This window comes from Phodopus roborovskii, unplaced genomic scaffold (genome assembly GCF_943737965.1).
Source record: "Phodopus roborovskii unplaced genomic scaffold, PHOROB, whole genome shotgun sequence".
NCBI lineage: Eukaryota > Metazoa > Chordata > Mammalia > Rodentia > Cricetidae > Phodopus > Phodopus roborovskii.
Genome location: NW_026125397.1, coordinates 18,283,270 through 18,307,532, shown reverse-complemented (window position 1 = coordinate 18,307,532; position 24,263 = coordinate 18,283,270). Strand labels below are relative to the sequence as shown.

General features: G+C 41.7%; 1 protein-coding gene across 1 annotated transcript; it reads left to right on the top strand.

Annotated features, from left to right (window-relative positions):
- On the top strand, window positions 1–11,568 carry LOC127215217 (nephrocan). Its single transcript, XM_051175618.1, has 3 exons — window positions 1–189; window positions 7,428–8,329; window positions 10,879–11,568. Exons 1-3 carry the CDS (start codon window positions 1–3, stop codon window positions 11,324–11,326), a joined length of 1,539 nt encoding a protein of 512 aa, XP_051031575.1. The 3' UTR covers window positions 11,327–11,568.
- Window positions 11,569–24,263: the final 12,695 nt, after the last annotated feature.

Sequence of the window (24,263 nt, the reverse complement as noted above, 5' to 3'; positions counted from 1 at the left end):
ATGCATCTGCTTTGCGCTTGCCTTCTTTGGCTCTCTCTTAGCAATGGCCTCAGCGCTGACTGTCCAGGACGATGTAGCTGTGAGTCCATGCAGTTTGTACAATGCTACAGGCTCATGGAAGTGCCTTCAGGCATCCCTTCCACCACCAAGAGTCTCTACATTAGTCACAGCAGAATCCAGCACCTGCAGGTAACCACGTCCATCTCCACTGAAGTCACTACAGTTTTATTCTTGGGGCAGGGTGTGGGTTGAGTGTGGGGATTTTAACTGTCTTATTCAGAAAGTGCTAATCGTCAGGGTAAGCTGTTGTACTGCCTGGTTGCTGGGCATCAGTGAGATGCTCTGTGTCTCTGGGTATCTCTTTTTAGGGAGCTAGTCATACAGCCTGCCCTGAAAGTCAGAATTTTATTTCAGTTTTTATCTGACATTTAAAAGCCAAGCTTTTACAAAGTACACATGGAGAATGGCCTCTTTTGTAAAGAGCACACTGTGTGGAGAACACATCCTTTCAGAGGAAAAGGTTTCATGAGGTGGGCAGAAAGAACAGAGCATCACAAAACTGTCAAGACCAACTGATAGATCAGACTCACTCATACGAATTCACAACCGGTCTGGCGATCCGGTTCCGGGTCTTTGTGAGAACCGAGGTGGAGATGCATGGCTTTAATTTTGTCAAGTTACTTGCAGTTCTCATAATGTGGCTTGAATTATGACTTCAATTTTCTTGATTCTGTATCCAGAGGACACTGGACATAATACTACAAATTTGTCTGAATTGTATAAGTTAAAAAACATTTATCTTTGATCTTTGGTGTTCTGGAAGACATCAGGAGACAAGGGCTGTCTCTAGTTAGATGCATAACCATCTGAGACACGCTGCTAGCAAATCTCTGAGCATTAGATAAGTCTTTTTCTAGATAGAAAAGTCTATGGCTGTCTGATTTTCCCTTCACTGCTACTGGCTCAGAGGTCCAAGCCCCAAAACAAGGAAATAGTTCTCTGAGAACTAGAGAACTAGCCTCTCTCTAATAGAGGTAACTATGAACTTCCGTTTGGTTGACAATTTTTCCTCGAGGTGTCTTAGTTTAACATAAATGGCATGGTATTACTGTCCAGGCTCAACAAGTACAACTATCTGCATCTGTTTGCTGTTCCCTCTACTTTAATAGTACCCAATACTAGAGAGCAAATCTGACCTTGCCTGCTGGGTCTTAGCATTTAAACAAGGCAGCTGGGTAAATGTGAGATACTTAAATATTTGTTCTGCGACCTCAACTGCCTGCAGAGTCTGGTAATGATTCTGCCACTTTATTGTCTATTGATGAATCATCAAAAATCTGTTAATGAATGAGCCAATCTGTCACCTGTTTAGACTTATTGAACAGTAGTATTGCCATCTCCAAGACTTTAACTATGTTAGTTCTCTCTTGGAAGGGCAGGTCACATCAAAAAGATTGATGAAAGACAGATTGTTTTGTTGAAGAAACAAAGAGCTCCAATTGATCATATTTCACTTGTACACAGTGAGTACAATGTATATTCTACAGGGAATACAACATATATTCTATTTATTTAGTGTGGACTTAGCAGAATTAGGTGTCTATATGCAAAGAAAGCCATCTTTGAGTAAACCCTCAGATTATTAGTAATACAATAACTTACTTATAAGCACTAATATAAACAGCATTTAATTGGATTATTACTTTTTCATGCAATTTAAGTGTGTTTGGGATTGTGAATGTCTTGCTTGAGATGCAGAAAAAAGGACTAAGAATTCTGCTTCTGCCCTTAGGATGAGAGGAATCTTCTTTTTCTTATTGGATTTGCCTGTAAATTTCCCCTCCTTCTCTGGGTTCACACTGCTGCCATTTTCCTTTGTATGTCTTCTCTGCTCCCTGTTAACTCCTTGTTTCCCCTCCACCCTAAGTCCTGCATCTTCTTGGGAGTATTTATTCTCTGTGTGATGCCTAGTCCAGTGCCCTACTCTTATGCCTCCTTGTCCTCAAAATGTACCTTTCCTTGATGCCTCAATTCAGCCATCTTAGTCCTGGCACTTGGTTCTATGAACATCATATCCCAAACATCCCTTGACCACTGTGACCATCTCCACTCAGAAAACCCCAGCGTCTTCTCCGTTCACTTGCTTCTCTCTTACCTTATGGTGACATGGGGCCCTAAATTTACCCATGTTCTCCCAGATACTCAGTTTATTTCCTGTTTCCCTCCTTTCTCTAATGTTTCTCTTTGCAGTCCCACATTTAATTATCTAAACACCCTTCCAGCAAGACCTCAACCTAAAAGGAGAGTGCTACTTCTCCTTTGCTTCTCCTATACCTAGACAAGTAGATGCTGCTGGAGCTGTTTGCACAATCAGATGGTTTGTAGCCACTATACCTAGACAAGTACGTGCTGCTGGAGCTGTTTGCACAATCAGATGGTTTGTAGCCACTATACCTAGACAAGTAGATGCTGCTGGAGCTGTTTGTACAATCAGATGGTTTGTAGCCACCATGAATACAGAGTCTCCAACCTTACCTGTGTCTTGTTCATCCTTTTTCTTTTTCAAAAATTTCATGTGCGTTAGTGTTTTGCCTGCATGCATGTCTGTGTGAGGGCCCTCTCTTCTTTAATTCACTGCTGTTTGACTCATTAACATTCTAAATCCTGGTTGAATACTTCCATTTTCCAAAAATTTACTCTCGATATACACACACCTCTCCATTTTATCTTTTTTGTTTATTTATTTTTCTCTACAGCTGCCCCCCATCCCTTTTGGAGTTTCTCAACAAGTCCTATTTATAAACAATGTCCTTATGTGACAGCATATCTCAGTGGTGATTGCTCCTCTACCTGGATCTCTAATACAGAGCTTCCCCCCATGTTTCAGATTTATTCAGCTGTCACTGGGATTCTTTACTTAGATATGAATGAGGATCTCAAAACAACATGCCTCAAACTGAATTTAGTCTTTCTCTCTGTACTTAGAGTCTTCTGTGATTGGCTCCTTTCACTGAACAGAATATCCTCAAGGTTCATCCATATTGGAGCCTACATCAGAATTTCCCTCCTTTTAAAGGCTGTCTGGATTTTAATATATTTTAATATATACATGTATGTATGTATATATATGTGTGTGTATATATATGTGCGTGTATATATATGTGTGTATGAATATATCCATGTGTATGTATATATGTGTGTATGTATATGTGTGTATGTATATATGTGTATATGTATATAATTGTGTGTATATGTATATATGTGTGTGTATATATGTGTGTGTATATATGCATGTGTATGTATATATGTGTATATATGTGTGTGTATGTATGTGTATGTATATATGTGTGCATATATGTGTGTGTATGTATATGTGTGTATGTATATGTGTATGTATATATGTGTGTATGTATATGTGTGTGTATGTATGTGTGTGTATGTATATATGTGTGTATGTATATGTGTGTGTATGTATGTGTGTGTATGTATATATGTGTGTATGTATATATGTGTGTATATATATGTGTGTGTGTATGTATGTATGTGTGTATGTATATATATGTGTGAGTATATATATGTGTGTGTATGTATGTGTGTGTGTGTGTGTGTGTGTGTGTGTGTATGTGAGATAGGCCATTATCCACAGTAGTCATCAGATGTTGTATTCTTTCTTCATTTTGTCTGTTGTGAGGCACAGTGCTATGAATACTTGTGCTTCAGTACAGAAGTTTTTGTATGGACCTAGATTGTTTCTTTGATATCTACATAGGAATAGATTTTTTTTTCATGAAATGGGGACTCTGCCGTCATACTGAATAACTGTTGGACTGTCTTCCACAGTGGATACATGATTTTATATTCCCATATTTGACACTTCCAACCATTCCACATCCTCACTGACCATCATCCGCTCCTTTGTGACTATAGTCATCTTAATAGGTTCAGGCAGTGTCTTGTTGCAATTTAGATTTTTTCTTTTCTTTTTTTTTTTTTTTTTGAGACAGGGTTTCTATGTGTAGCTTTGGAGCCTATCTTGTAGACCAGGCTGGCCTCAAACTCACAGAGATCCACCTGTCTCTGTCTCCCAAGTGCTGGAATTAGATTTGTGCTTCCTCAGGGGCTAACAATATTGAACTTCTTTTCATTTGCTTGTTGGTCATTTGCATACTGTTTTGGGGAAGTATAAATTCAAATTCATTGCTTATTTTTTAACTGGGTTTTAATTATCAACTTGTAAGCATGCTTCAGATACTCCAAGTACAGGTCTCTTTATAGAGATATTACTTGCAAGGTTTTTCTTCCAGGCTGTGGGCTGCTTTTTGTTTTTTTGGTGCCGCTTTCCGCTTTGAACGGGTCTGGTTTCTCCTTCGTGTCTGTCTGTGCTTCGCGTGTGCTTCCAGCTTCATATCTAAGACGCTCACCTCCACCAAGGTCATGGATATCCATGCCTATAATTTCCTCTGAGAGTTTATACTTTTAGCTCTCACATTTAAGTCCACAATCTACATCCAGTTCATTTTTATGTGTGGTATGAGAAAGGGGTCATCCTCACGCCTTTGTATCTCCGTCTTCCTTTATTGCTATTCTCTAACTCATATTTACCTTCACGCCACAATAAAGTTCTTGATTGTACTGAAGGAAAGACCTGAGAAGCACATGTGATGCCATGTGAATGCTGCCAGGGCACCAAGTTCAGTCCTCTTTTGGGAGGTGCAGATTCAGCTCAGTCCCTTGTGTCCACATCTGTAAAACAGAACTAAGTCACCCTACTCATAGCATTCAAACTTCTACACGCCCAAGGGATATATTTTCTTCTATGGAAGAGGTCAAATGTGAGTATAGTCGTGGCAATCAATTAAAATTATTCTAATGTACATTATTTATTATTATTATCATCATTATTATTTGTGTGTGTGGAAGAGAAGTTATATCTATTTCCAACTGGATAAATTAACATTGGGATTACAGGTTATTTTTTTATTACCTTTCCACATTTCCCCAGAACTTTAAGATAATTTATAGGGAACAAATGTTGCTTTCACAATCAGAACAAAATCTACTTGCTGGTTGCTTCATACAGGCCAGATGCCATCTCTCTGTGGGACTGGCCGTTTTGTGATATATTGGACCTGTAAAGAGTCCAAAGAAAGTGTGTGTGGCACCCTGACTGTTGGACCACAGCCGGCCTCAGACTGACGCCAGAAGCAAAGCCTCTCTCTCTCTCACGGGAAAAGCAGTGGGGAAAGCCTCCATTCCATACCACTTGCTTCGTCTTATTAAGAAACGCGAAGAAGCTGCCAGCCATGCCAAGGTTGGCTGTAGGGCAAATGCATCTCTTTCCACTTTTGTAAGCACATGCTTGCTGAGGTCATGGAAAGGGGAAACCGGGTCTGGCAAATCCATTTTCCCATTGTCAGCTCAGCAAACCTATCCCCAATGTTCAAAATCAGAGGATAACTTCTTCCTTGTAGTATCACCAGAATTCTACACTCTGATAAAATATGTTACAGCCATAAGGTTCATAAAAATGCACGCTTGAATAAGAGACCTATGCTGGGAACTTTTCCACTTGCTGCCTGCATATGCTTGCAAAAGCAATTTCAATCTTTCCTTCTATTTATTTATTTTTGAGACAAGGGTTCTCTGTGTAACTCATTCTGGCTGTTCTGTAGCTCTGTAGACCAGGCTGGTCTCAAACTCAGCACTGCCTGTCTAGTGCTGGAATTAAAGACGTGTGCCACCATAGCATGGCAATTTCAATTTCTTAAGCCTTGGTTGTCCTCTTTGAGGAGTCAATAATCATATTTTTAAACATTAGACAGTAAATCTTAAGAAAATGGTGGCTATTTTAGTTAATAGCCATGCTGACTCTGTCAAAAAGAATAAGAAAATACTTTTCATGCTTGATAAAGGAAAAAAAAAGCTAGCTACTAGATTCATTTAGGATGTGGCAGTATCTATTTATTATCTAGGCCACTCTCTACAACTTCTTAAGTAGAAGTGAAGGCAAACAAACTTGGATGACATGCTTTGTCCAGTTCCCAAATGAATCAGCCATTTGGATCTGTGCAGATGACTCTTACAGACTGTCAGAGTTTGTGGTCAGTCACTGAGGATAAGTAGGGGATACAACAGGTCAGAAAGTGAAGGTCTGTGTCTATATCTGACTTTATATAAAAGATAAACACACAGGAAAGGCCATTTCAGAGTGCAGCATGCAAATGGAACAGGCTAGTTACTTTCGGGAAAGGGGGACTGAATTACACCACTGAAATGGGAAACCTGGACAAGATAATCTCTAAAGCTGTGTGGGTCTGTGCCCAGATCTGGAGTTCCTTGTGAAACTTCATGATTATAGGCCAAACACAGTAAAAATAGTGTGGCTGAGGAAAGTTAGGCTTTGGAGTCCATAGACCTTGCTGAATTTTTCATTTACTACTTACTAGTTTTCTCATGTCAACACCAGAATTGGCAATAGCAAACTTGGAATATTTAAGAAAGTGCATGGCAGCCATAAATCCTGAGCAAGTGCATAAAAACGCTTGCTGCGAGGATCAGGATTAATCGATGTAGCTGATGGATCATTGAGAAAGGGCTGAACACCAGCAGCAATATATACTCAGTGTGCACTGTAAGGACGCGCAAGTACCTCTGTCTCTTTGGGAATATTTTTCATTGGTGAAGTACAAATTGGGGATAGAAAGTAGTTAGGCTTATTTTCCAAATTAAACACAACTGAAAATGTTCTAAGTAATATCCCAATGACAGAAGAATCTGTGACATTCATGTTTTTGCTTTTCATGTTTTTCTTCTTGTAGTCCTAGTTTTTATTTTAAGAAACTTTTTACAGTTTGGTTTTGTAGATTGTTTAACTTCTGGCTATTGTAATGCAACAAAAGGACACTCTAGGTCATGACACATTGTGCAATTTTTAAGTACTGATGCCTGGAAAAGAATCTCCTGGGTAAGAAAAAAAAAAAAAAAAAAAAAAAAAGAATGTAGTAAGAGTTGACCAATATCACATATCTGCCAATAGTGTGTGAAAGAGTGTTTTTAATGTCTTACCCTAATGGGAGTTGTATTAGTCAGGTTTCTTAAGACCTATATTGGGGGGAGATGTAGACGGGGATCCAGGAAGAGCTGGGGAGCAGGCGTAGTGGCACTGATAATAATCTACATACATTTTAAATGTGTCTGAAATTTCCAAGGAAGTTAAAAAATTATCTAGACTTGACTTTGAGTTACTATTCTAAAGGGTAACTTAAAAAGGAACTCCGAGGGAAGTCTGAAATATCAAGGTATTGCAATGATGAATGTGGGCATTTTTTGTCAGAATTTTATCTCTCCATTTTCTTGTCCACCCCCTTCTCTCTGTCGTCATCATCACTATTACTGACGCTGTTGTTGTTGTTGTTGCTACTTTGTAGCTGTCTAACTTCACTGGGCTGTTGGCTCTGGAAGATTTTATTCTGCTGGCCAGTGGAACAGAGTCTGTAGAAAATGACACGTTCAAAACTTTGAGTACTTTAAAGACCCTAGAATTTTGGAAAAATAAATTGAGACGAGTCCCCGGTGCTCTCCCAGCCAACCTCGAAGTGTTAAAATTAAACGATAATTCGATATGTGCTCTACATGCATCGGATTTTGAAGGACTGAAGAAATTAAAAGTCCTTGAACTTAAAAACAACTTGATCTCCTCCCTATCTCCCAGCATGCTCCCCTTGCTCATCAGTTTGCGAAGTTTGATGGTGGATGGAAACAATATAGAGTCTATAGCTGGACCACTGAGTCTTCCGCATCTGAAGTACTTGAGCATGGAGAACAACAAACTCCATCTTATACCAGGGAATGTCTTCACTTCTCTGCAGAGTCTGCAGTTTCTCAGTTTCAGTGGTAACTTTCTGACTAAAATTCCTACAAATCTACCCAAATCCTTGTTATCTTTAAAGATGGAGAGAAATCAGCTCAAAGTCGTTAGGTTTCGAGATGTGAGACACTTGGAGAACCTGTCCCGTCTTTACCTGTCAGAGAACTTCCTGTCTTCCATTGATGGGGTACAGCTGCTTACCAATTTAACTACTCTGGAGGTCTCCCAAAACCGCCTGCAGATGTTGCCTCCCAGGCTACCGGCAAGGCTGCACAAACTTGACTGTAGCAGTAACTTCATTCAGAAAGTGACAGCGTCAGAATTCCAGGACCTCCGAGACCTGAAACATCTATTCCTAGACAACAATGTGGTCAGCGTGTTCGAGGCTGGCGCCCTTCAGAGGTGTTCTCAGCTGTCCAACCTGGCCCTAGAGCAGAATCTGCTCTTGTCCATACCTCTGAGGTGAGTGAACACGGTCATGTACTGTAGATCCCAGAAGCATTCTGCAGGCATTGGGACATCTCAGCTGCCCAAGCAGAGTCATCAGTCATAAAATGAAACAAGGGGTTAGGGATAGAAGTTTTCAGCAGAGGTTGAGAACCCTCAGCCTGCAAACCACATCCATAGGGAATTAATTTTGCTGATGGAACAATACTGTGGGTGATATCGTCACTGACAAGACTATGAACACACTGTAAAAAAGTATGTCTTGATTTCCAAGTATGTGGTATGCATAACTGGCTGACTGGGCATGGGTAGCCACTAGCAAGGACACCAGGAAACATGGGTGGGGAATATTCGGTAAGATATTTTTAGTTTAAAAAACATCAAAGTAGCACTTATGTGGAAAAGATTAAAATCTGTAATTACTTACTGGGGAGCCTCACGTTCTTCAGGGTGCAATGACCCAAGGTTGAAGCCGTCTCTGCATATCCATTTGTGTCTATGTGAGTGGACGCGTCCATTAGCCTTGGTCTCTCCTTCTGTTTTCAGGGTTCTTCTTTTACTTCTCCTCTCATTCTAGCCCTTCCTCTCCCTTCCTCTCTCCCCCCCATCCTTTCCCCCTCTGTTGAACTTTCCGTCCCCTCTTTCTGTTTCCTCTTTCTCTTCCTTTCTCCTCACCACTCACACTTCACAGCTTCCTTCCATACACAATTCACTTCAACCGTTTCCTTAACAACACACCCACCCCTTAACTACTCACCCATCCCCTTAACTACTCACCTATTCCCTTAACTACTCACCTATTCCCTTAACTACTCACCCATCCCCTTAACTACTCACCCATCCCCTTAACTACTCACCTATTCCCTTAACTACTCACCCATCCCCTTAACTACTCACCTATTCCCTTAACTACTCACCTATTCCCTTAACTACTCACCCATCCCCTTAACTACTCACCTATTCCCTTAACTACTCACCTATTCCCTTAACTACTCACCTATTCCCTTAACTACTCACCCATCCCCTTAACTACTCACCTATTCCCTTAACTACTCACCTATTCCCTTAACTACTCACCTATTCCCTTAACTACTCACCTATTCCCTTAACTACTCATCCATCCCCTTAACTACTCACCTATTCCCTTAACTATTCACCTATTCCCTTAACTACTCACCTATTCCCTTAACTACTCAACCGTCCCCTTAGCTTCTCATAGTCTAGTCATACATTTACATATGTGCATGTGTTTGTGTGTGGAGCATATGTCAAGGCTCACGTTTGGAGGGCAGAGAACAACTTGACTGGGTTTGTTCCCTCCTTTCAGCGTGTGAACCCTGGAGATTAAATGTAAGTTGTTAATATTGACAGTAGATGCCTTCACTAGCTAAGCCATCTTGCTGGTCCCATTATTTACTTTTAAAACATAGCATGATGTTTATTATATCTATTTTAAAATTTTAAAATCTTTTCAACACTTCATTTTTTTAAAAAAAAGGCCTTCTTGTCCTGCCCACTATCTTTATCAAGTTTCTTATAATTAATAAAACAGCTTCTGGGTCCACACACTCCCATGGCACCCATTTTACCTAGTTCATTGGTATTTACAGTTCAGAAAGTCAGGAAAAGAAGAATTGTCTTTAATATGTACAGATTTTTTTCTGAGCTGGAAAGGAACTTTTTATTGTGTAGTGTGATATATCTGTACCTAGTAAAAACACCAAAAAATGATTTCCCCTAAAAATATACTAACATTTAAATATATAGAAGACAGTGCCTTCTAAGATTTTATTTACTATGCAGTGTTCTTCTGCCTGCACACCAGAAGAGGGCACCAGATCTCATTACAGATGGTTGTGAGCCACCGCGTGGTTGCAGGGACTTGGTCTCAGGAACTCAGGAGCAGCAGTCAGTGCTCTTAACCTCTGAGCCATCTCTCCAGCCCCCATGTTGTTTTCAGAGCATCTTGTCTCAGCTTTAAGACGTCTCCATGTTAGGGAGATTACTGTGCAACATAGCTGTAGAGGCTTTCTCTTCTTTTTCCTTTTGACTTTGAACACAGCTTTTATGATAGAAAATTTTTTAAGTTTATTGATTTATCAGTTTTTAATAGTGTCTAGATTTTTGAGTCATAGAAGTTTTTTTATGGAATTAGTATTTAAAATTTTTGATAATATTACATAATCACATAGTAGCTCATTATTTTATAATTTCTAAAATACTGGACATGAGGGTTTTATTGCTTTTTGCTATTATAATTCAATATGCTACAAACACTTGCAAATACATCTTTATTCATTTTTAATATTATTTCCTGGCCGGAGTCATGGCATTATTTAAACTTGCTACATTTCATTACATTGTTTCTGAAATGGGACCTTTGGGAGAGGAACGTTCTAAAATTTAAAAGCAGATCATTTTGTAATTTCATACATCAAAACATACAGCTTGTTTCCCGCCTTGAGAAGGGATGGACCTGCACAGAGAAGCAGCCGCAGTCTCTTGCCTTGGACAATAGTTGATGGTAGCAGCCTCCTCGCTCATGCTGTCTCTTAACTTTGCAGGCTCCCTAAGACCCTGGCCAGGCTGGACCTCAAGGGCAATGCCATCCAGAATATGGCTGAGAGGGAACTCAGGGACCTCAAACTGCTTCAGGTTCTCAACCTGAGGAACAACAAGATCTCCGCCTTAGACCTCAAGGCACTGGAGGCGCTGCCCCGCCTCAGGCACCTGTACCTGGACGGAAACCCCTGGAACTGCACGTGCAGTCTCCTGCGAGCCAGGGAAGTCCTGAAGGCCAGGGGTACGGATGTGAAAGGAGGGCAGTGTGCGGCCCCAGCCGAGCGACAAGGGGAGAGCTGGATGTCTTCCAAGAAGATCGTGAGGCAATGTGAGCATCACTTACACCAGAACGAGAGAAGCAAAGAGAACAAGAAGAAATCAAAACTGGAAGACTCTTCCAACATCAGACTCAGCATGGACGATGACGACGATGATTACGAAATAGATTAGGGATGAGCTTTGGTTTCAGTTTAGAAAATGATTTTTGAAGTCTACTCTCTTAAGCAGAAATACACTATCAATTAGTTATGCAAGCCTCCTTTTGTAAGTGGTTTTTGTTATTTTTGAAGATGAAATAAGGGTTAAGGTTAGTTTAAATGTAGGGGAAAAGCAACAGTAGGTGGATTTCCCACTTTGAAACAATTTGTGTGTTAGTCTGAAACCTAGGCAAATAATGTCAAATAAAATTATCATTTAATCAATATCCCATGAATAGAGTATTTCGTTTCACCAAATAATTGTTGACATTTTTCTACAAAGCTGCTGTTAATGGCCTCCACTACACACTTCTATAAGCAACAAGAACAGAGTGATCAAGTGTAAAAGAACTTACTAGAAAAATTCACAGTGATTCATAGGATCAATGGAAAAGCTGGGGAGTCTGACAAGGACAGCGTGCTACCTTTCTCTCAGGGGAATGAAATACCTAGGAGATAGGCAGGTAATGGTTTCTGAGGCAGCAGTGCATGGTTGTGTGCTATGAGCATGTAGCAGAGGCCTTGTTCACCTCACGGCAACCAGGAAAGGGGGAGAGAGAGAGAGAGAGAGAGAGAGAGAGAGAGAGAGAGAGAGAGAGAGAGAAGAGAGCCAACCAACTGGACACGTCTTTCAACTAACCTGGTCTCCTAACTTCCTCTAACTAGTCTCCTCTTCTTCAAAGTTCCATCATTTCAATGGTGGGCTGGGTGGGCTGGGTGGGCTGGGTGGGCTGGGTGGGCTGGGTGGGCTGGGTGGGGATTTCAGGAGCCATTTCAGGTTCAAATACTGGAGCTAGGGACCAGCACCACTGGAGGGGCCTCACACAGAAGTATGTAATGTAGACAATGGCTCCTCCAGGGCTATCCTCTCTGGAGAATAAAGCACCTCTAGCACTTCTGGAGTCTGTGTACCTGCCTTCAAAAGTCCTGTCCTTGGAGGTGGTGGGCAGGGAGGCCATTTGGCCTAGTTCGACTCCTGTTTGCCCAGGGGACAGAAGGTCTTTACCAAAACCCCAAAAAAGGCAGAAGAGGAAGTGTGAGTTAGTGGGGGATTATCACAGGTGTCGCTCTACAGGCTTTGAGTCACAGCATTCAGTCTCTCCAGTCTCCACAGTCCCTCCTCCTGGGTAACTGTGTGCTCTTGAAGGTTGCTTGTCTGTGTATAGTTGCACACAGATGGCAGAACAGTCCATTTCTGGGTACAATCTATTTGTGAATACATTTGAAACCCCATTCAAAGTTAGTTTTTGTTCTCATCAGTAAAAACATTATCCATGCTTAGTTAAGTAGTTCAGAAAGTTTTCCATCAATACCCCTCATGGCAGATAAGTAAATAGGGTCAGGAAGTTGGGCAAAGAAGCCACCAAAGGTAGACCTTTCTCCAATGGCATGTTTTAAACCAAAATTTCACACAGCCTTTTACTTTATTTAATTTATATTTATATTTCCTTTCTTCAAAATATTTATGAAAATGGAATTCTTTGAGAAGAGTCCTAGGTATATTCTGGTTTCTGAGACTCTCTAGTGCATTGACATTTCCTTCCCCAACACAGAAATACATAAATAAGAGAATTTGTACACAATTTTCCTTGCTATCACATGGGTTAGATATATGGTTCTCTGTAAAAAAGATTAGTTGCATAAGATATGTAATGATGCATGCGCTCTAACACCTCCTGGGAATCTACTCTCAGTTTCCAAGCTGTGAGGGCTTAAGAATGAAATTAGCCATTTTGCCTGGCAGGGCTCACAGACAGGAACCGGCAGAGCCAGGACTCGATCACCCTTGATGGCTGGTTTACAGTGCTCCCCCAAACGGAATCCAGGGTTTGGTGCTTGCTGAGTAAGGGCTCTACTGTGAGACACACCCCACCACTACCTGGTTTGAGCAGGCCTTTCTTCCAACATAGCATGGCATGCTTGCGTGCATGCATGTGTGCATGTGCCAGGCAAGGTTTGCACTTGTGACCCTTTTACCTCCCCCCACCCCTGCTTCTCGAGTAAGGATTACAGGCTCCTGCAGCCAGCTTACTTCTAGGCCTTTCATATAAGTTACATGCATTTTGCCAGCACTGAGAAATTAAATACACACACATTCACACACACACACACACACACACACACACACACACACACAGAGAGAGAGAGAGAGATGGAGAGAGGGAGAGAGAGAGCTCTGTTTTGTTCAGTTGTGTCTAACATTTAGTTAATTAGATAATTTACTCAGCTAAGTTTGCTTAATCATATACACACACATCAATGAATTAATTACTATGCTTATTAGTGACCTAAAAATTCAATGGTTTTCCATCATAGACTTACACTTATTTGATGAATAATTGCCAGAGTATCAACCCAAAATTAAAGAAAGGACACAGATGGCCAAAGCACAATTTATGAGAATAAGCTTTTTTGTGACTGTTGACAAGCCAGTTCTAATAATGATTTATGTTAACATTAAGCTGGTGCACATATCTTGTATATTCTCTGAGCCCTGGTTTGCCTTCATTCTAGATGTATCTGGTTTTGACAAGGAATTAATACATCATAATTTCCTATTTTTCTCTCTAAGGGAAAATATTGTTTTAATATACTCTAACTTTTTCACCAAATACTGTTCTTAGGACTTCAATAGCAAGGGCTTGACATAATAGCCATTATTCAGATGTTCAGATAGTCACCTTGATGGCTAACGTTTGATTGTAGCTTGACTGGATTTAAAATTTGTGCAGGAGGTTAACCGCCAGGCAAGCGTATGGGGGCATTTCCAAGAAGGATTGACTGCAGAGAGATTCACCCTGAAGGTGGGTGATGTCATCTCATGGGCTGGGACTCAGACCCAGTAAGAGGGAAAGACAGGCCATTCCGTTTCCTCTTCTTCCTTTTCATCCAATTCCAGCCAGATGAGAGCAAGCGGTGGTCCTCTTACTCAGGTGCTGTGCCCCGCCCCCCATGAGAGATTATACCCTTGAGCCACAGCTAAAATAAACCCTTCCATTTATCCTCATAGACGCTGTTCCTTGTCGGGTACTCAGTTATGAAAACAAGAGAAGCAACTAAGCCCATCACTGACAAGTGTCTGTATGAATGGGTGTTCACGGATCTGATGTGATTCAAAAATACTTGACGGTTATTCAGCCTTAGCTGTTTCCTTCCCCATACCCACCACCCGCAAGCCTGGACTGGATAACTGCATGTAAGGCTTGTGCTACTTATTCCTTCTCAGTCACTTTTATTATCTATTTCTTGTGCTGGGGGTCAAGCTAAGTAAGGCCTTGTGCACACTGGGCAGCATCTCTACCACTGAGTGAAATCCCCAGCCCTGACTTCTTTTAATAATCACAAAAGCCCCTGAAAATGGCTTGAAGAGGCCACAAGTGTCCATGAGTTATTTAAAAATGTAGCTCATGACAATGATTCATCTAGAAATATAATGCAATTCCAAAATAGGCTATCTTACAGGCTGCGTATTGTTAATTTTAATTGATTAAACATAATTTTTCTTTTCTTCTTTTTTTCTGTGTGTGTGTGTGTGTGTGTGTGTGTGTGTGTGTGTGTGTGTGTTTGTTTTGTTTTTGTTTTTTGTTTTTTGAGACAGGGTTTTTCTGTGTAGTCCTGGCTGTCTTGGAACTCACTCTGTAGACCAGGCTGGCCTCGAACTCACAGAGAGCCGCCTTCTCCTGCTTCCCCAGTGCTGGGATTAAAGGAGTGCAGCACCAGTGCCCAGCTCATTGTGAAGTCTCCATCCACATCTGTCATTGCATTTTGTTATAATACTTATGTCTCTTCCCCCAAGGTCTCTCCCATCCATGTCACGTGGCTCACTACTCTCTCCCTTTGCCGTCCCCGGCCCTCAGACCTCTTCCTGTCTACGAAGGCTAAGTCTCACCAGAGAATTTTATGAAAATTATTTCCTCCCACTGTTGTATCCATTCCTAAGGAATGGATGTTAAGCTGTTTCCTCGTTGTTTCCAGTGTTTAGGGGCCTTTAAAAATGTAAAGACCATGGCATTCAGTGTGAAACACTGTGCTTTGTGACTTACATATTTTTTTTCACATGCCATTTGTGATAAAAATATAATTAAAGAATTTTCATAAACATATCATCCCAACAAGTCCATTTCTGGGAAAGTATCCAATTAATATATGAATCTGTATAAGAACAAGCTATACACAAAGATATGTGTGTGATATTTGTAATAAAAAGTAAAAAATAATCAAAGTTTATCAACAAAAACCCAATAAATGAATATGTATACAGTGGGATTAACTAAAAAAAAAAATCAAGTTGCAAAGTGTGTGAATGATAACTCCATTACACACACACACACACACACACACACACACACACGCACACATGCACACATGCATGCACGCACAGGCACGCACACACGCACACACTTTAGGTGGTTTCTACATTTTCAAAGGGCTTTACTGTTAGTTATTCTTCCCTCCTCTACCCCCTCCCACCCACTCCTCCTTGAACCTTCCCTAGTTAATTGTTCTCCTTCACCCTTTCATATACCTCTGTGGTGTCTTACTGGTTTCCTGCCTTCTATGGGTTGAAATGGAGTTACCCTTTAATAAGGGAACAATGCTGTCCCCAGACATGACAGGTTATGATAACGGTTTGAGTGAGAGATGTTCTCTATAGGTTCGGATGTCTGAATGCTTGGTCCCCAGTTGGTGGAACTATTTGGGGAGTTGGTACAGACTTACTGGAGGAAGTACATTCCTTGGGGGTGGGCTTTGAGAGTTCACAGCCTCAACTCACTTCCACTTCTTGCTTTCCTTTGTCTTTGTGGTTAAAGATTTGATCTCTTAGCTTCCTGCTGCTGGTGCCATACTTCCTGCCATGGTGGACTCTTATCCATAAGAAGTAACCTCTTTACTCCATTAAGCTGTCTTGGTTATGGCATTTTATCACAACAACAGAAAGTTAGTTAATACAACTATTGAAAAAAAAAACTCAGTATCAGATATGGATTGCCTCTTTTCAAGTTATTGGTCAGTAGGGTTTCACAAACTTGCTCCCCCTATCCATTGCAGGCTGTTGCCGCTCCTCTTGGTTACCCTCCAGAACTTGACTGAACTTACTGAAGACACCACATACCTGAGTCATAGGACATACAGTTCTTAGGCTGTAGAAGGGAGCCCATTACTATGGCTCTGCTAAATGGACATAGTAATAGACTGCCCTTTAAGTTCTTATCTTCATGCCTATAGATTACTACATCTCTCAGCCCTTACAAGGGAAGTTTCTTTACATGGTAGATGGCAATTAATACAGAGACCCATAACTATTGATTGTGCAGAGACTGAGAGATTGTGGAATGTTCAACTCCAAATGGAACATTTATATCACAACTTCTTCCACAACACTCCAGAATCATAGCAGAAAAGGAGACAGAAAGATGGTAAGAGTCAGAGGGAGTAGACATTGAAAAATGAGATTTTCCAGACAGTATAGTGAAGTTGCACACATGAGCTCAGAATGGCTGGGATTGAAGGCACAAGACTTGAGCAAGATTGAGCCAGCCAAAATTCCAACATGGATCGGGGGAGTTTAGTGAGGCGCCACTCTCATCTAAGGAGATGTTAATTAGTGACTGTTGGAAGGGGAAGATTAAGTTTTCTCTGGCGATGCAGGCCCTGAGAGCCCACCCATGTTTTCTATACTCAGGCATACTCAGGTAGCACAAAATGGATTCAGTAAGTATTAAAAAAGATAGGAAAAATCAAGAAAGCAAATGAAGTTGGGGGTGGGGGGTAAGTGGTGGAGAATGGGGGATGATCTGTACATGTATGAATACATTTAACATATATAAAAAGAACAGACAAAATAGAACAGTGATTAAAATGTTAACTATGAAAATAATGAAAAAAACATTTAACATTCTTGAAAAGCATTTAAAATTTTGTTTCACCATTTAAAAAATAAGGTGCATGACTGAGGCTGTAGCTCATTTGCTAGTGTGCATGGAGTCCAGGATTTAATTTCCGACACTGTATATTCCAAGCACAGTGGCACATGACTTTAATACTAGCACCCCAGAGGAGGAGACAGAAGGATCAGAAGTTCAAGGTCGCCCTCAGTTATTTGCAAGTCCAAGGTGAACCTGGGGCATATGAGGTCCTGTCTCAAAATTATAGGTGAATAATTCTAATTCTAAATATGAAGGAGAGTGACAGTTGCTGGTTTAACTGACATGCTTTTCTGGTTGCTTTCCTCAGCTGCTGAACATTAAATACAGCTAACATTTATAGGCTCCATATGAGTTTATAAAGTTTGATTCGTGGATCTAAGGGGCCAATGGACTAATTTAAATATATAATTCATGCCTAGATGACCTTGAAAAGTGGTTGAAGATTGACCCAAACTATAGTGTTTATTCCATTCCTACATAATTTTAGCTTAATCACCAAGTACAACAGAAGGCAAAAATAGTTCAACATTGTATACATTGAAAAAATAAGTTCAAAGTTGGCAAGAAGACATTCTAACACAAAGAATGCCAGGAGTGAAATGGACTCTCAGGTCTCAGATGGGATACACCACCAGGTTTGTTTCTTTATAGGGATGGAGGAAAAAGAACAAGGGTAAAAGAACCACACAGTATAATATTGACAATATACTATGTGGTCATAAGTAAAACACTGCATGAATTCTTATTCCAGAAATAAAAGGAAATTTGTTCAACCCAACAAATGAACATCTACAAAAACTTCAAAGAACACATTTCACAGCAAGGAATGGAGAGCTCTTTCTGTAAGGTCAGGAACAAAGGAATGAAGCCCAGGCATCATCTTCTCTCTCTCTCTCTCTCTCTCTCTCTCTCTCTCTCTCTCTCTCTCTCTCTCTCTCTCTCTCTCCTCCCCTTCTCACCATCATATTGGAAGAACTAGCTAACACAATAAGACAAGAAAGGAAAGCAAAATCTTCAATGGTTGGAAATGAAAAAATTGTGAACTTCAGAGCTGTAGATGAAGGGAATCCACAAAAGATGCTACTAGAATAACAAGTGGAATTTGAAATTTACAACACAATGCTATTCACATTGGAGTCCCAGTGAAATATTTCTGTGTAAACCTAACAAAATATGTTCAATGTCTGTATGAAGTGCTCTGAAAAATGGATGAAGGAACTTGAAAGAGGGCTTGTGATTGTGGCTTAGTGGTCATGCACCTGCAAGGCTATGGGTTCAATCTCCAGTCTTCTATCTCCTCCAAAAGATTATTCATCTTAATGAGTAAAATAATGTATAAGTAAAAAAAGAAATCAGAGAACAACTAACTAAAGAAATAGATAGCCATAGATCTTGAAAGACTTAATATTGTCACGATCTGGGATTTTTCTCAACTTGCTCTATTGATTCAATGATTTGACTCCCAATCAAACTTTATGGGTACTGACACTTCTTCAAAAATAATACTGCCTTGATCTTATGAGCCATCAATCTAGCTGAGCTAGGCTTCAACTCATTCAGTATTTGCCTAAATAGGTAATACCTAAATAACAGCCTTATCTGTGAGTCCCATAACTTCAAAATTATCAAGATGCTCTTCAGAAGGGAACAGGTAAGTCCACTCAGACAATGGAGCAGTTTAACACGATAAAGAAATAACTTACAGAGTCACGGAAACACAAGAACCACCTTAATCCATACTAAATAAAAGAAGGCAGTTGGAAATCTACTTCCTGTATAACTTCGATGGTGCAGTGTTCTGGAAAAGGGACAACTGTGGAGACGATGGAAGGGTTAGTGGTTTCCAGGATTTAGCTGGAAGGGGGATGGAATGAGCTGAGAACAAAGAATTTTTAGGGCAAAAGGTGTTATGTATTATAATACAATGGTGAGGCATCATAGAGTTTTCAAAGCCTACAGAATGTGTGACAGCAAGAGCGAGCACTTGTGTAAACTGTAGTGTGGGAGACAATGAGTGAAGCATCAGTACAGATCCATCGGCTGCTGGGAATGCACACCTCTTGCGAAGATACTGAAGCTGTGTGGGGAAGTGTTACAGGGGAGCTGCCTGTACTGTGTGTCTTACTTTTCAGTAATTTTTTTTGACAACTTCAGTATGCTGTTTCCATGCATTTCTTTTCATTTTAATTTTTTTTTCTTTTGAAAGTTTTGAGCTTTTATTACCGAGGATGTCATTACCAATATTAATTTAAACTCCCAGTTTCACTTTGGGCACTTGCACCTTGGCATAGTGGGTTTTAAAATAATCTTCATTGTATTTACTCATTTGTTTTTATTCTTCAAGATCCAGAAGATGGACCATGTCTGTTTGTTTTAATTTTTCTTAGAGTAGAAAATGTATAACAATGACTTCAACAAGAAAGCAAGTGAATACTTAGAAACATGAACAGTGTCTCCCATAACAGTGGCCAGGGGAGGAGAGATAAAAGGGAAGTCTGCGGGTTTACCCCTTTGTCAAAGCAGAAGCAGGACCCCCCAAAGAGGGCCAACTTCCCTCCATTCAGCTGGGAGTCCAGAGACCACACTCGGTTAAGTTTAGGACAGCAGCTGAGGGCTGCTTGGGTGAGGCAGCCAAAGGCTCTGACTCCTCTAGGTGATATCCCCTTGGAGCATCATGGGCTGAGGATCTGCAGCTAGGCCATCAGCACTGAGAACACGAAGCTGCTCATCACCAGCTAGGTGTCCTCTAAGGAACAGTAGATGGCCACCAAGCACATCACATCAGTGTAAGCGTGAGGCCCGTCATGCCGAGGAGATGTATGTAGTCCAGTGTCAGGTGGTCCACAACTGGGTTGCACTCCTTCGATGGAAGCTTACACCTTGGCACTTTGTTGGGTCTCCGTGGGTCGGATGTATTGCTGGTGGACAAAGCCGATTGAAGATCACACTCTTTCAATACTCATGCTCCTTATTTTTACATCATAGTGGAGGGGAAAGAAATCCATGTTAAATGTGATTGGTAGGAATTCAGCCATAAGGTTACAGTTCTCTAGAATAGAGACAGCATATGGATTGAAATTTTATTTCATCTTGTTTTTTTTTCCCTGCACCTGATTACATTCCTGAGCACTCACTGCAGACCAGACACAAAAAGCACCCCAAGGACACTGTCCCTTTAGTTCTCAGGATAACCAGAAGAAGCCAGGGACACCATTAACTGGGAACCATGAACCACAGGAACCTTCACAGAGCTAGCCCCACTTTGATGAGGTTGCAGGAAAGAGAGGAAGGGCTAAGTGGGTGGAATCAGGTCTGTTGAGTCAGAACCTGGCTCCTTAGTCATTATTCTTTAATTTAATAAACTAGTTTTGAACATTTTATTCATCATTATTTTTATGTGTATAGGTGTTTTGCCTGCATGTACATCAGTGCACCATCTCATGCAATGCCCACAGAGGCCAGAAGACTGTGTCGGATCCCTGGAACTGGAATTACAGAGGGTGATGAGCTGCCTGTGGGTGCTGGGAATAGAACCTGGGTCCTCTGGAAGAGCAGCCAGTGCTCTTAATGACCGAGGCTTCTCACCAGCCCCGTTATTCACTTTTCTTAATTATCTGTAAACTGTTATTCGTTTTGTCAAAACAGAGTGGCTTCGTTGTGAGAATTAAAACAATACATTTATTACTGAAAAGTAAAGAGAGTATTGATCATGAAATATTTTGGAATTCATGACTGCCTCAGGCTATGATTATTACTTTTGCTCCTAGTCCCATTTGGGTTGTGTTAGGTTAAATGGGTTTATAAGCCAAGACTTTATGTTCTGAAACTCCAGTTTCCTTAAAGGGTTATATTACTTCCTTTGGGGGGGGGGCTAACAAAATAAGAAAATGCAGCAGGAGGCATCCACTGTGGCTTTTCTGTTATTTCAGGATAGCAGCTGAGAGTGAAAGACGTCCTCTAAGTAGAGAAGTGAGCCAGGGGTTGGGAACCACTGCCAGATGGAGACTCACGGTGTGCTGGTCATGCTAGACCACCGTTTCTCCTCTTCCTCTTCCTCCTCGTCCTCTTCTTCTTTCAATCTTCCACTGTATTTAATAACAGGTATTTTCTTCCCTCCCCCTTTTTTTCATTTAAATTTGAAACAAGGCTGTTTTCCATGTCAATCCCAGTTCCCTCACCCTCCCATCCTCCCCTGTCTCCCCACCTAACCCAGTCCATCCCCTTTCTGCTCCCCGGGGAGGGTGAGGCCTTCCATTGGGAGTCTTCAAAGTCTGGCATATCATTTGGAGCAGGGCCTAGACCCTCCCGCGTGTGTCTAGGCTGAGAAAGTATCCCTCTACGTGGGATGGGCTCCCAAAGTCCATTCCTATACTAGAGATAAATACTGATCCGTTACTAGAGACCCCATAGACTCAGTCCTCCTAACTAACAGGGAGTCTGGGTCAGTCCTATGCTGGTTTCCCAGCTATCAGTCTGGGGTCCATGAGCTCCCCCTTGTTCAGGTCAGCTGTTTCTGTGGGTTTCTTCAGCCTGGTCTTGACCCCTCCCTGTCTGCAACTGGATTCCAGGAGTTCAGCTCAGTGTTTAGCTGTGGGTGTCTGCTTTTGTTTCCATCAGCTACTGGATGAAAGCTCTAGGATGGCACATAAGGTAGTCATCAATCTCATTATCGCGGAAGGGCATTTAAGGCAGCCTCTCCACTAATGCTTAGATTGTTAGCTGGGTTCATTCTTGTATGACCCTGGGCATTTCCCTAGTGTCAGATTCTCCCTAAATCTATAATGGCTCCCTCTTTTATGGTATCTCTTTTCTTGTTCTCCTCTAGTCTTTCCCTATCTCAGTCTTCCTGTTCCCTCATGCCAACCTCTCCCCTCCTCTTCTCCCTTTCTCTTTCTCCTAACTCCCTCTCCCCTTCCTCCACACTCCAAATTTGCTCAGGAGATCTTGTCTCTTTCCCCATCTCCAGGGGACCATGTATCAGACCACTGCATCTTGCATGTGCTTTTACTATTGCCTCAGTCTAATGGGCAAAATGTACACACACACCTGGTTAACAGGGGCTTTTATTACAGGTAGGCAGGAAGGGACTACAGAAGGCAAGCTGCCCTGGGAGGAGGCAATCTCATTTTCAAAGGTCTCACCTCCCCTGCAGATGGGGCTCTCCAGAAAGTGACCTGTGTTGGCTTTTATAATCTGGACAATTGGCTAAGCTAAAGCCATGAAGAGCATCCTTTCTAAGTGGGTATTAGAACAAAGACCTGGCTGCTGAGGGCAGGAGCTCAGTGTTACAGTGTTACACTCTAAATGTTACAATTTACACTCTAAATGTTACAATGTTAGTCTAAGCACATCTACAGGTGTTCCTGAGAACTCCAGGAAGAAGGGAGATGTTAGTCCAAAGTCACACAGAGAACTTGCCCTACTCAAGACACCTCCATCTCTAGTCTACCGAGAGGCAAAAGGCAGAAAAGTGGTCCTCCATGCCTGTATCCCTTAGGAGGCTGAGCATCCTTAATATAGAGGGATTGTCCACCTGCTTCTGCTGATCTAGGAGGAAAACAGTTACCAAAAGATGAAGGAGTTGCACATCTGATGGCGGTGCCAGGTGGAGATGCGGCCAGAAATCTCTCACTTGAGTTTGTAATCCAATGCAGTACCTAGACAGGGCTCTAAAGCTGCTGCAGCTCTGACACTTGACCAACAGGACATGAGATCGATGGCCGCAGTCTTGTCACAGAAGCATGGGAACAAAGAACTGAGTGCACCGGAGAAACATGATAGGGTGTTGGCTGAGAGGGCCAGGCTTGGTGCCTCTGAGACAGTTAGCAATGGGTCTAGCAGCATCCTTAGGTGTCCATCCGGGCTGCAGAACACTAACTGGCAGCCGGTGGAGAAGACTGCATCTTACTGTCTTTCCTTTCCCACCACGTTGTCCACTGTCACAAGGGCTGTGCCTGGCAGACTGAGAGGGACAGAAACGTGCAAGGTGTGGCTCAGCCCTGGCTGGCACGTCTCAGGCTGAGCTGCCACAGGCAGCAATGCTTGCAATGGACCCGTGATTCATGTTTTAAATGAAAGCAAACCAAGTCTTACAAACAGAAAGGAAAAAAGTCGCCGATGGTTAAAAAACAAAAACAAACAAAACCAGAACTAAGCCATGTGGGCATTTCCCAGTGGGAAAGGGCACTGCACAGAACAGAACAAAAACTAGCTGTATTAAAGATTCAAACATATATTTATATATCAGCATGAAACAGAATACACACATATGTTATGCTACACATGGTGGTAAGTAAGCATTGAGAAATGGGTCACACCAAGCTGGGAAAGGAATTCATAAGGAAGGAAGAGCGAAGTTCAGAGTGGTCTTAGCTGAGTGAGGATTGGCTAGAACTTGGGGCTGTAAAATAACAGGGCTAGAGATCGCTTTACATCAGATGGTAGAGGTGACTAAGTTGTCATGCCCATTTCCCACCCTCTGGAACCTAATTCAGAATTGAAGGTCAGAGTTACTTGAATGAATGAAGTGACTGGGGCATTAGGTGGTACACGGTCTTTTGCATATGAGTAGTGGGCAGCCATGAGGATTCGGCAATGGCTCTGACAGCGATGAAGACATCCTAGAGACACTTCTGTCCCCCACCCCCTGTCTTGATTGTTAGATTATTGAAACAAAATGGACCTCAAGAAAATTGGGATTTCCACAAGGGTCTCATGTTGAGAGAAGGAAAATGCTGGAACTCGGCCAGGAGAGGTGGTACACCACCGTGACCAAGACTTCATAGCTATTGTGACTCTTGTTTCTTAAACTTCATTTTAGGACCTGAAGATGGACTCTCCCTCCCTCCCTCCCTCCCTCTCTCTCTCTCTCTCTCTCTCTCTCTTTCCTCTCTCTCCTCTCCTCTTCTCTCTCTCTCTCTCTCTCTCTCTCTCTCTCTTTCCTCTCTTCTCCCCCCCCCTCTCTCTCTCTCTCTCTCTCTGTGT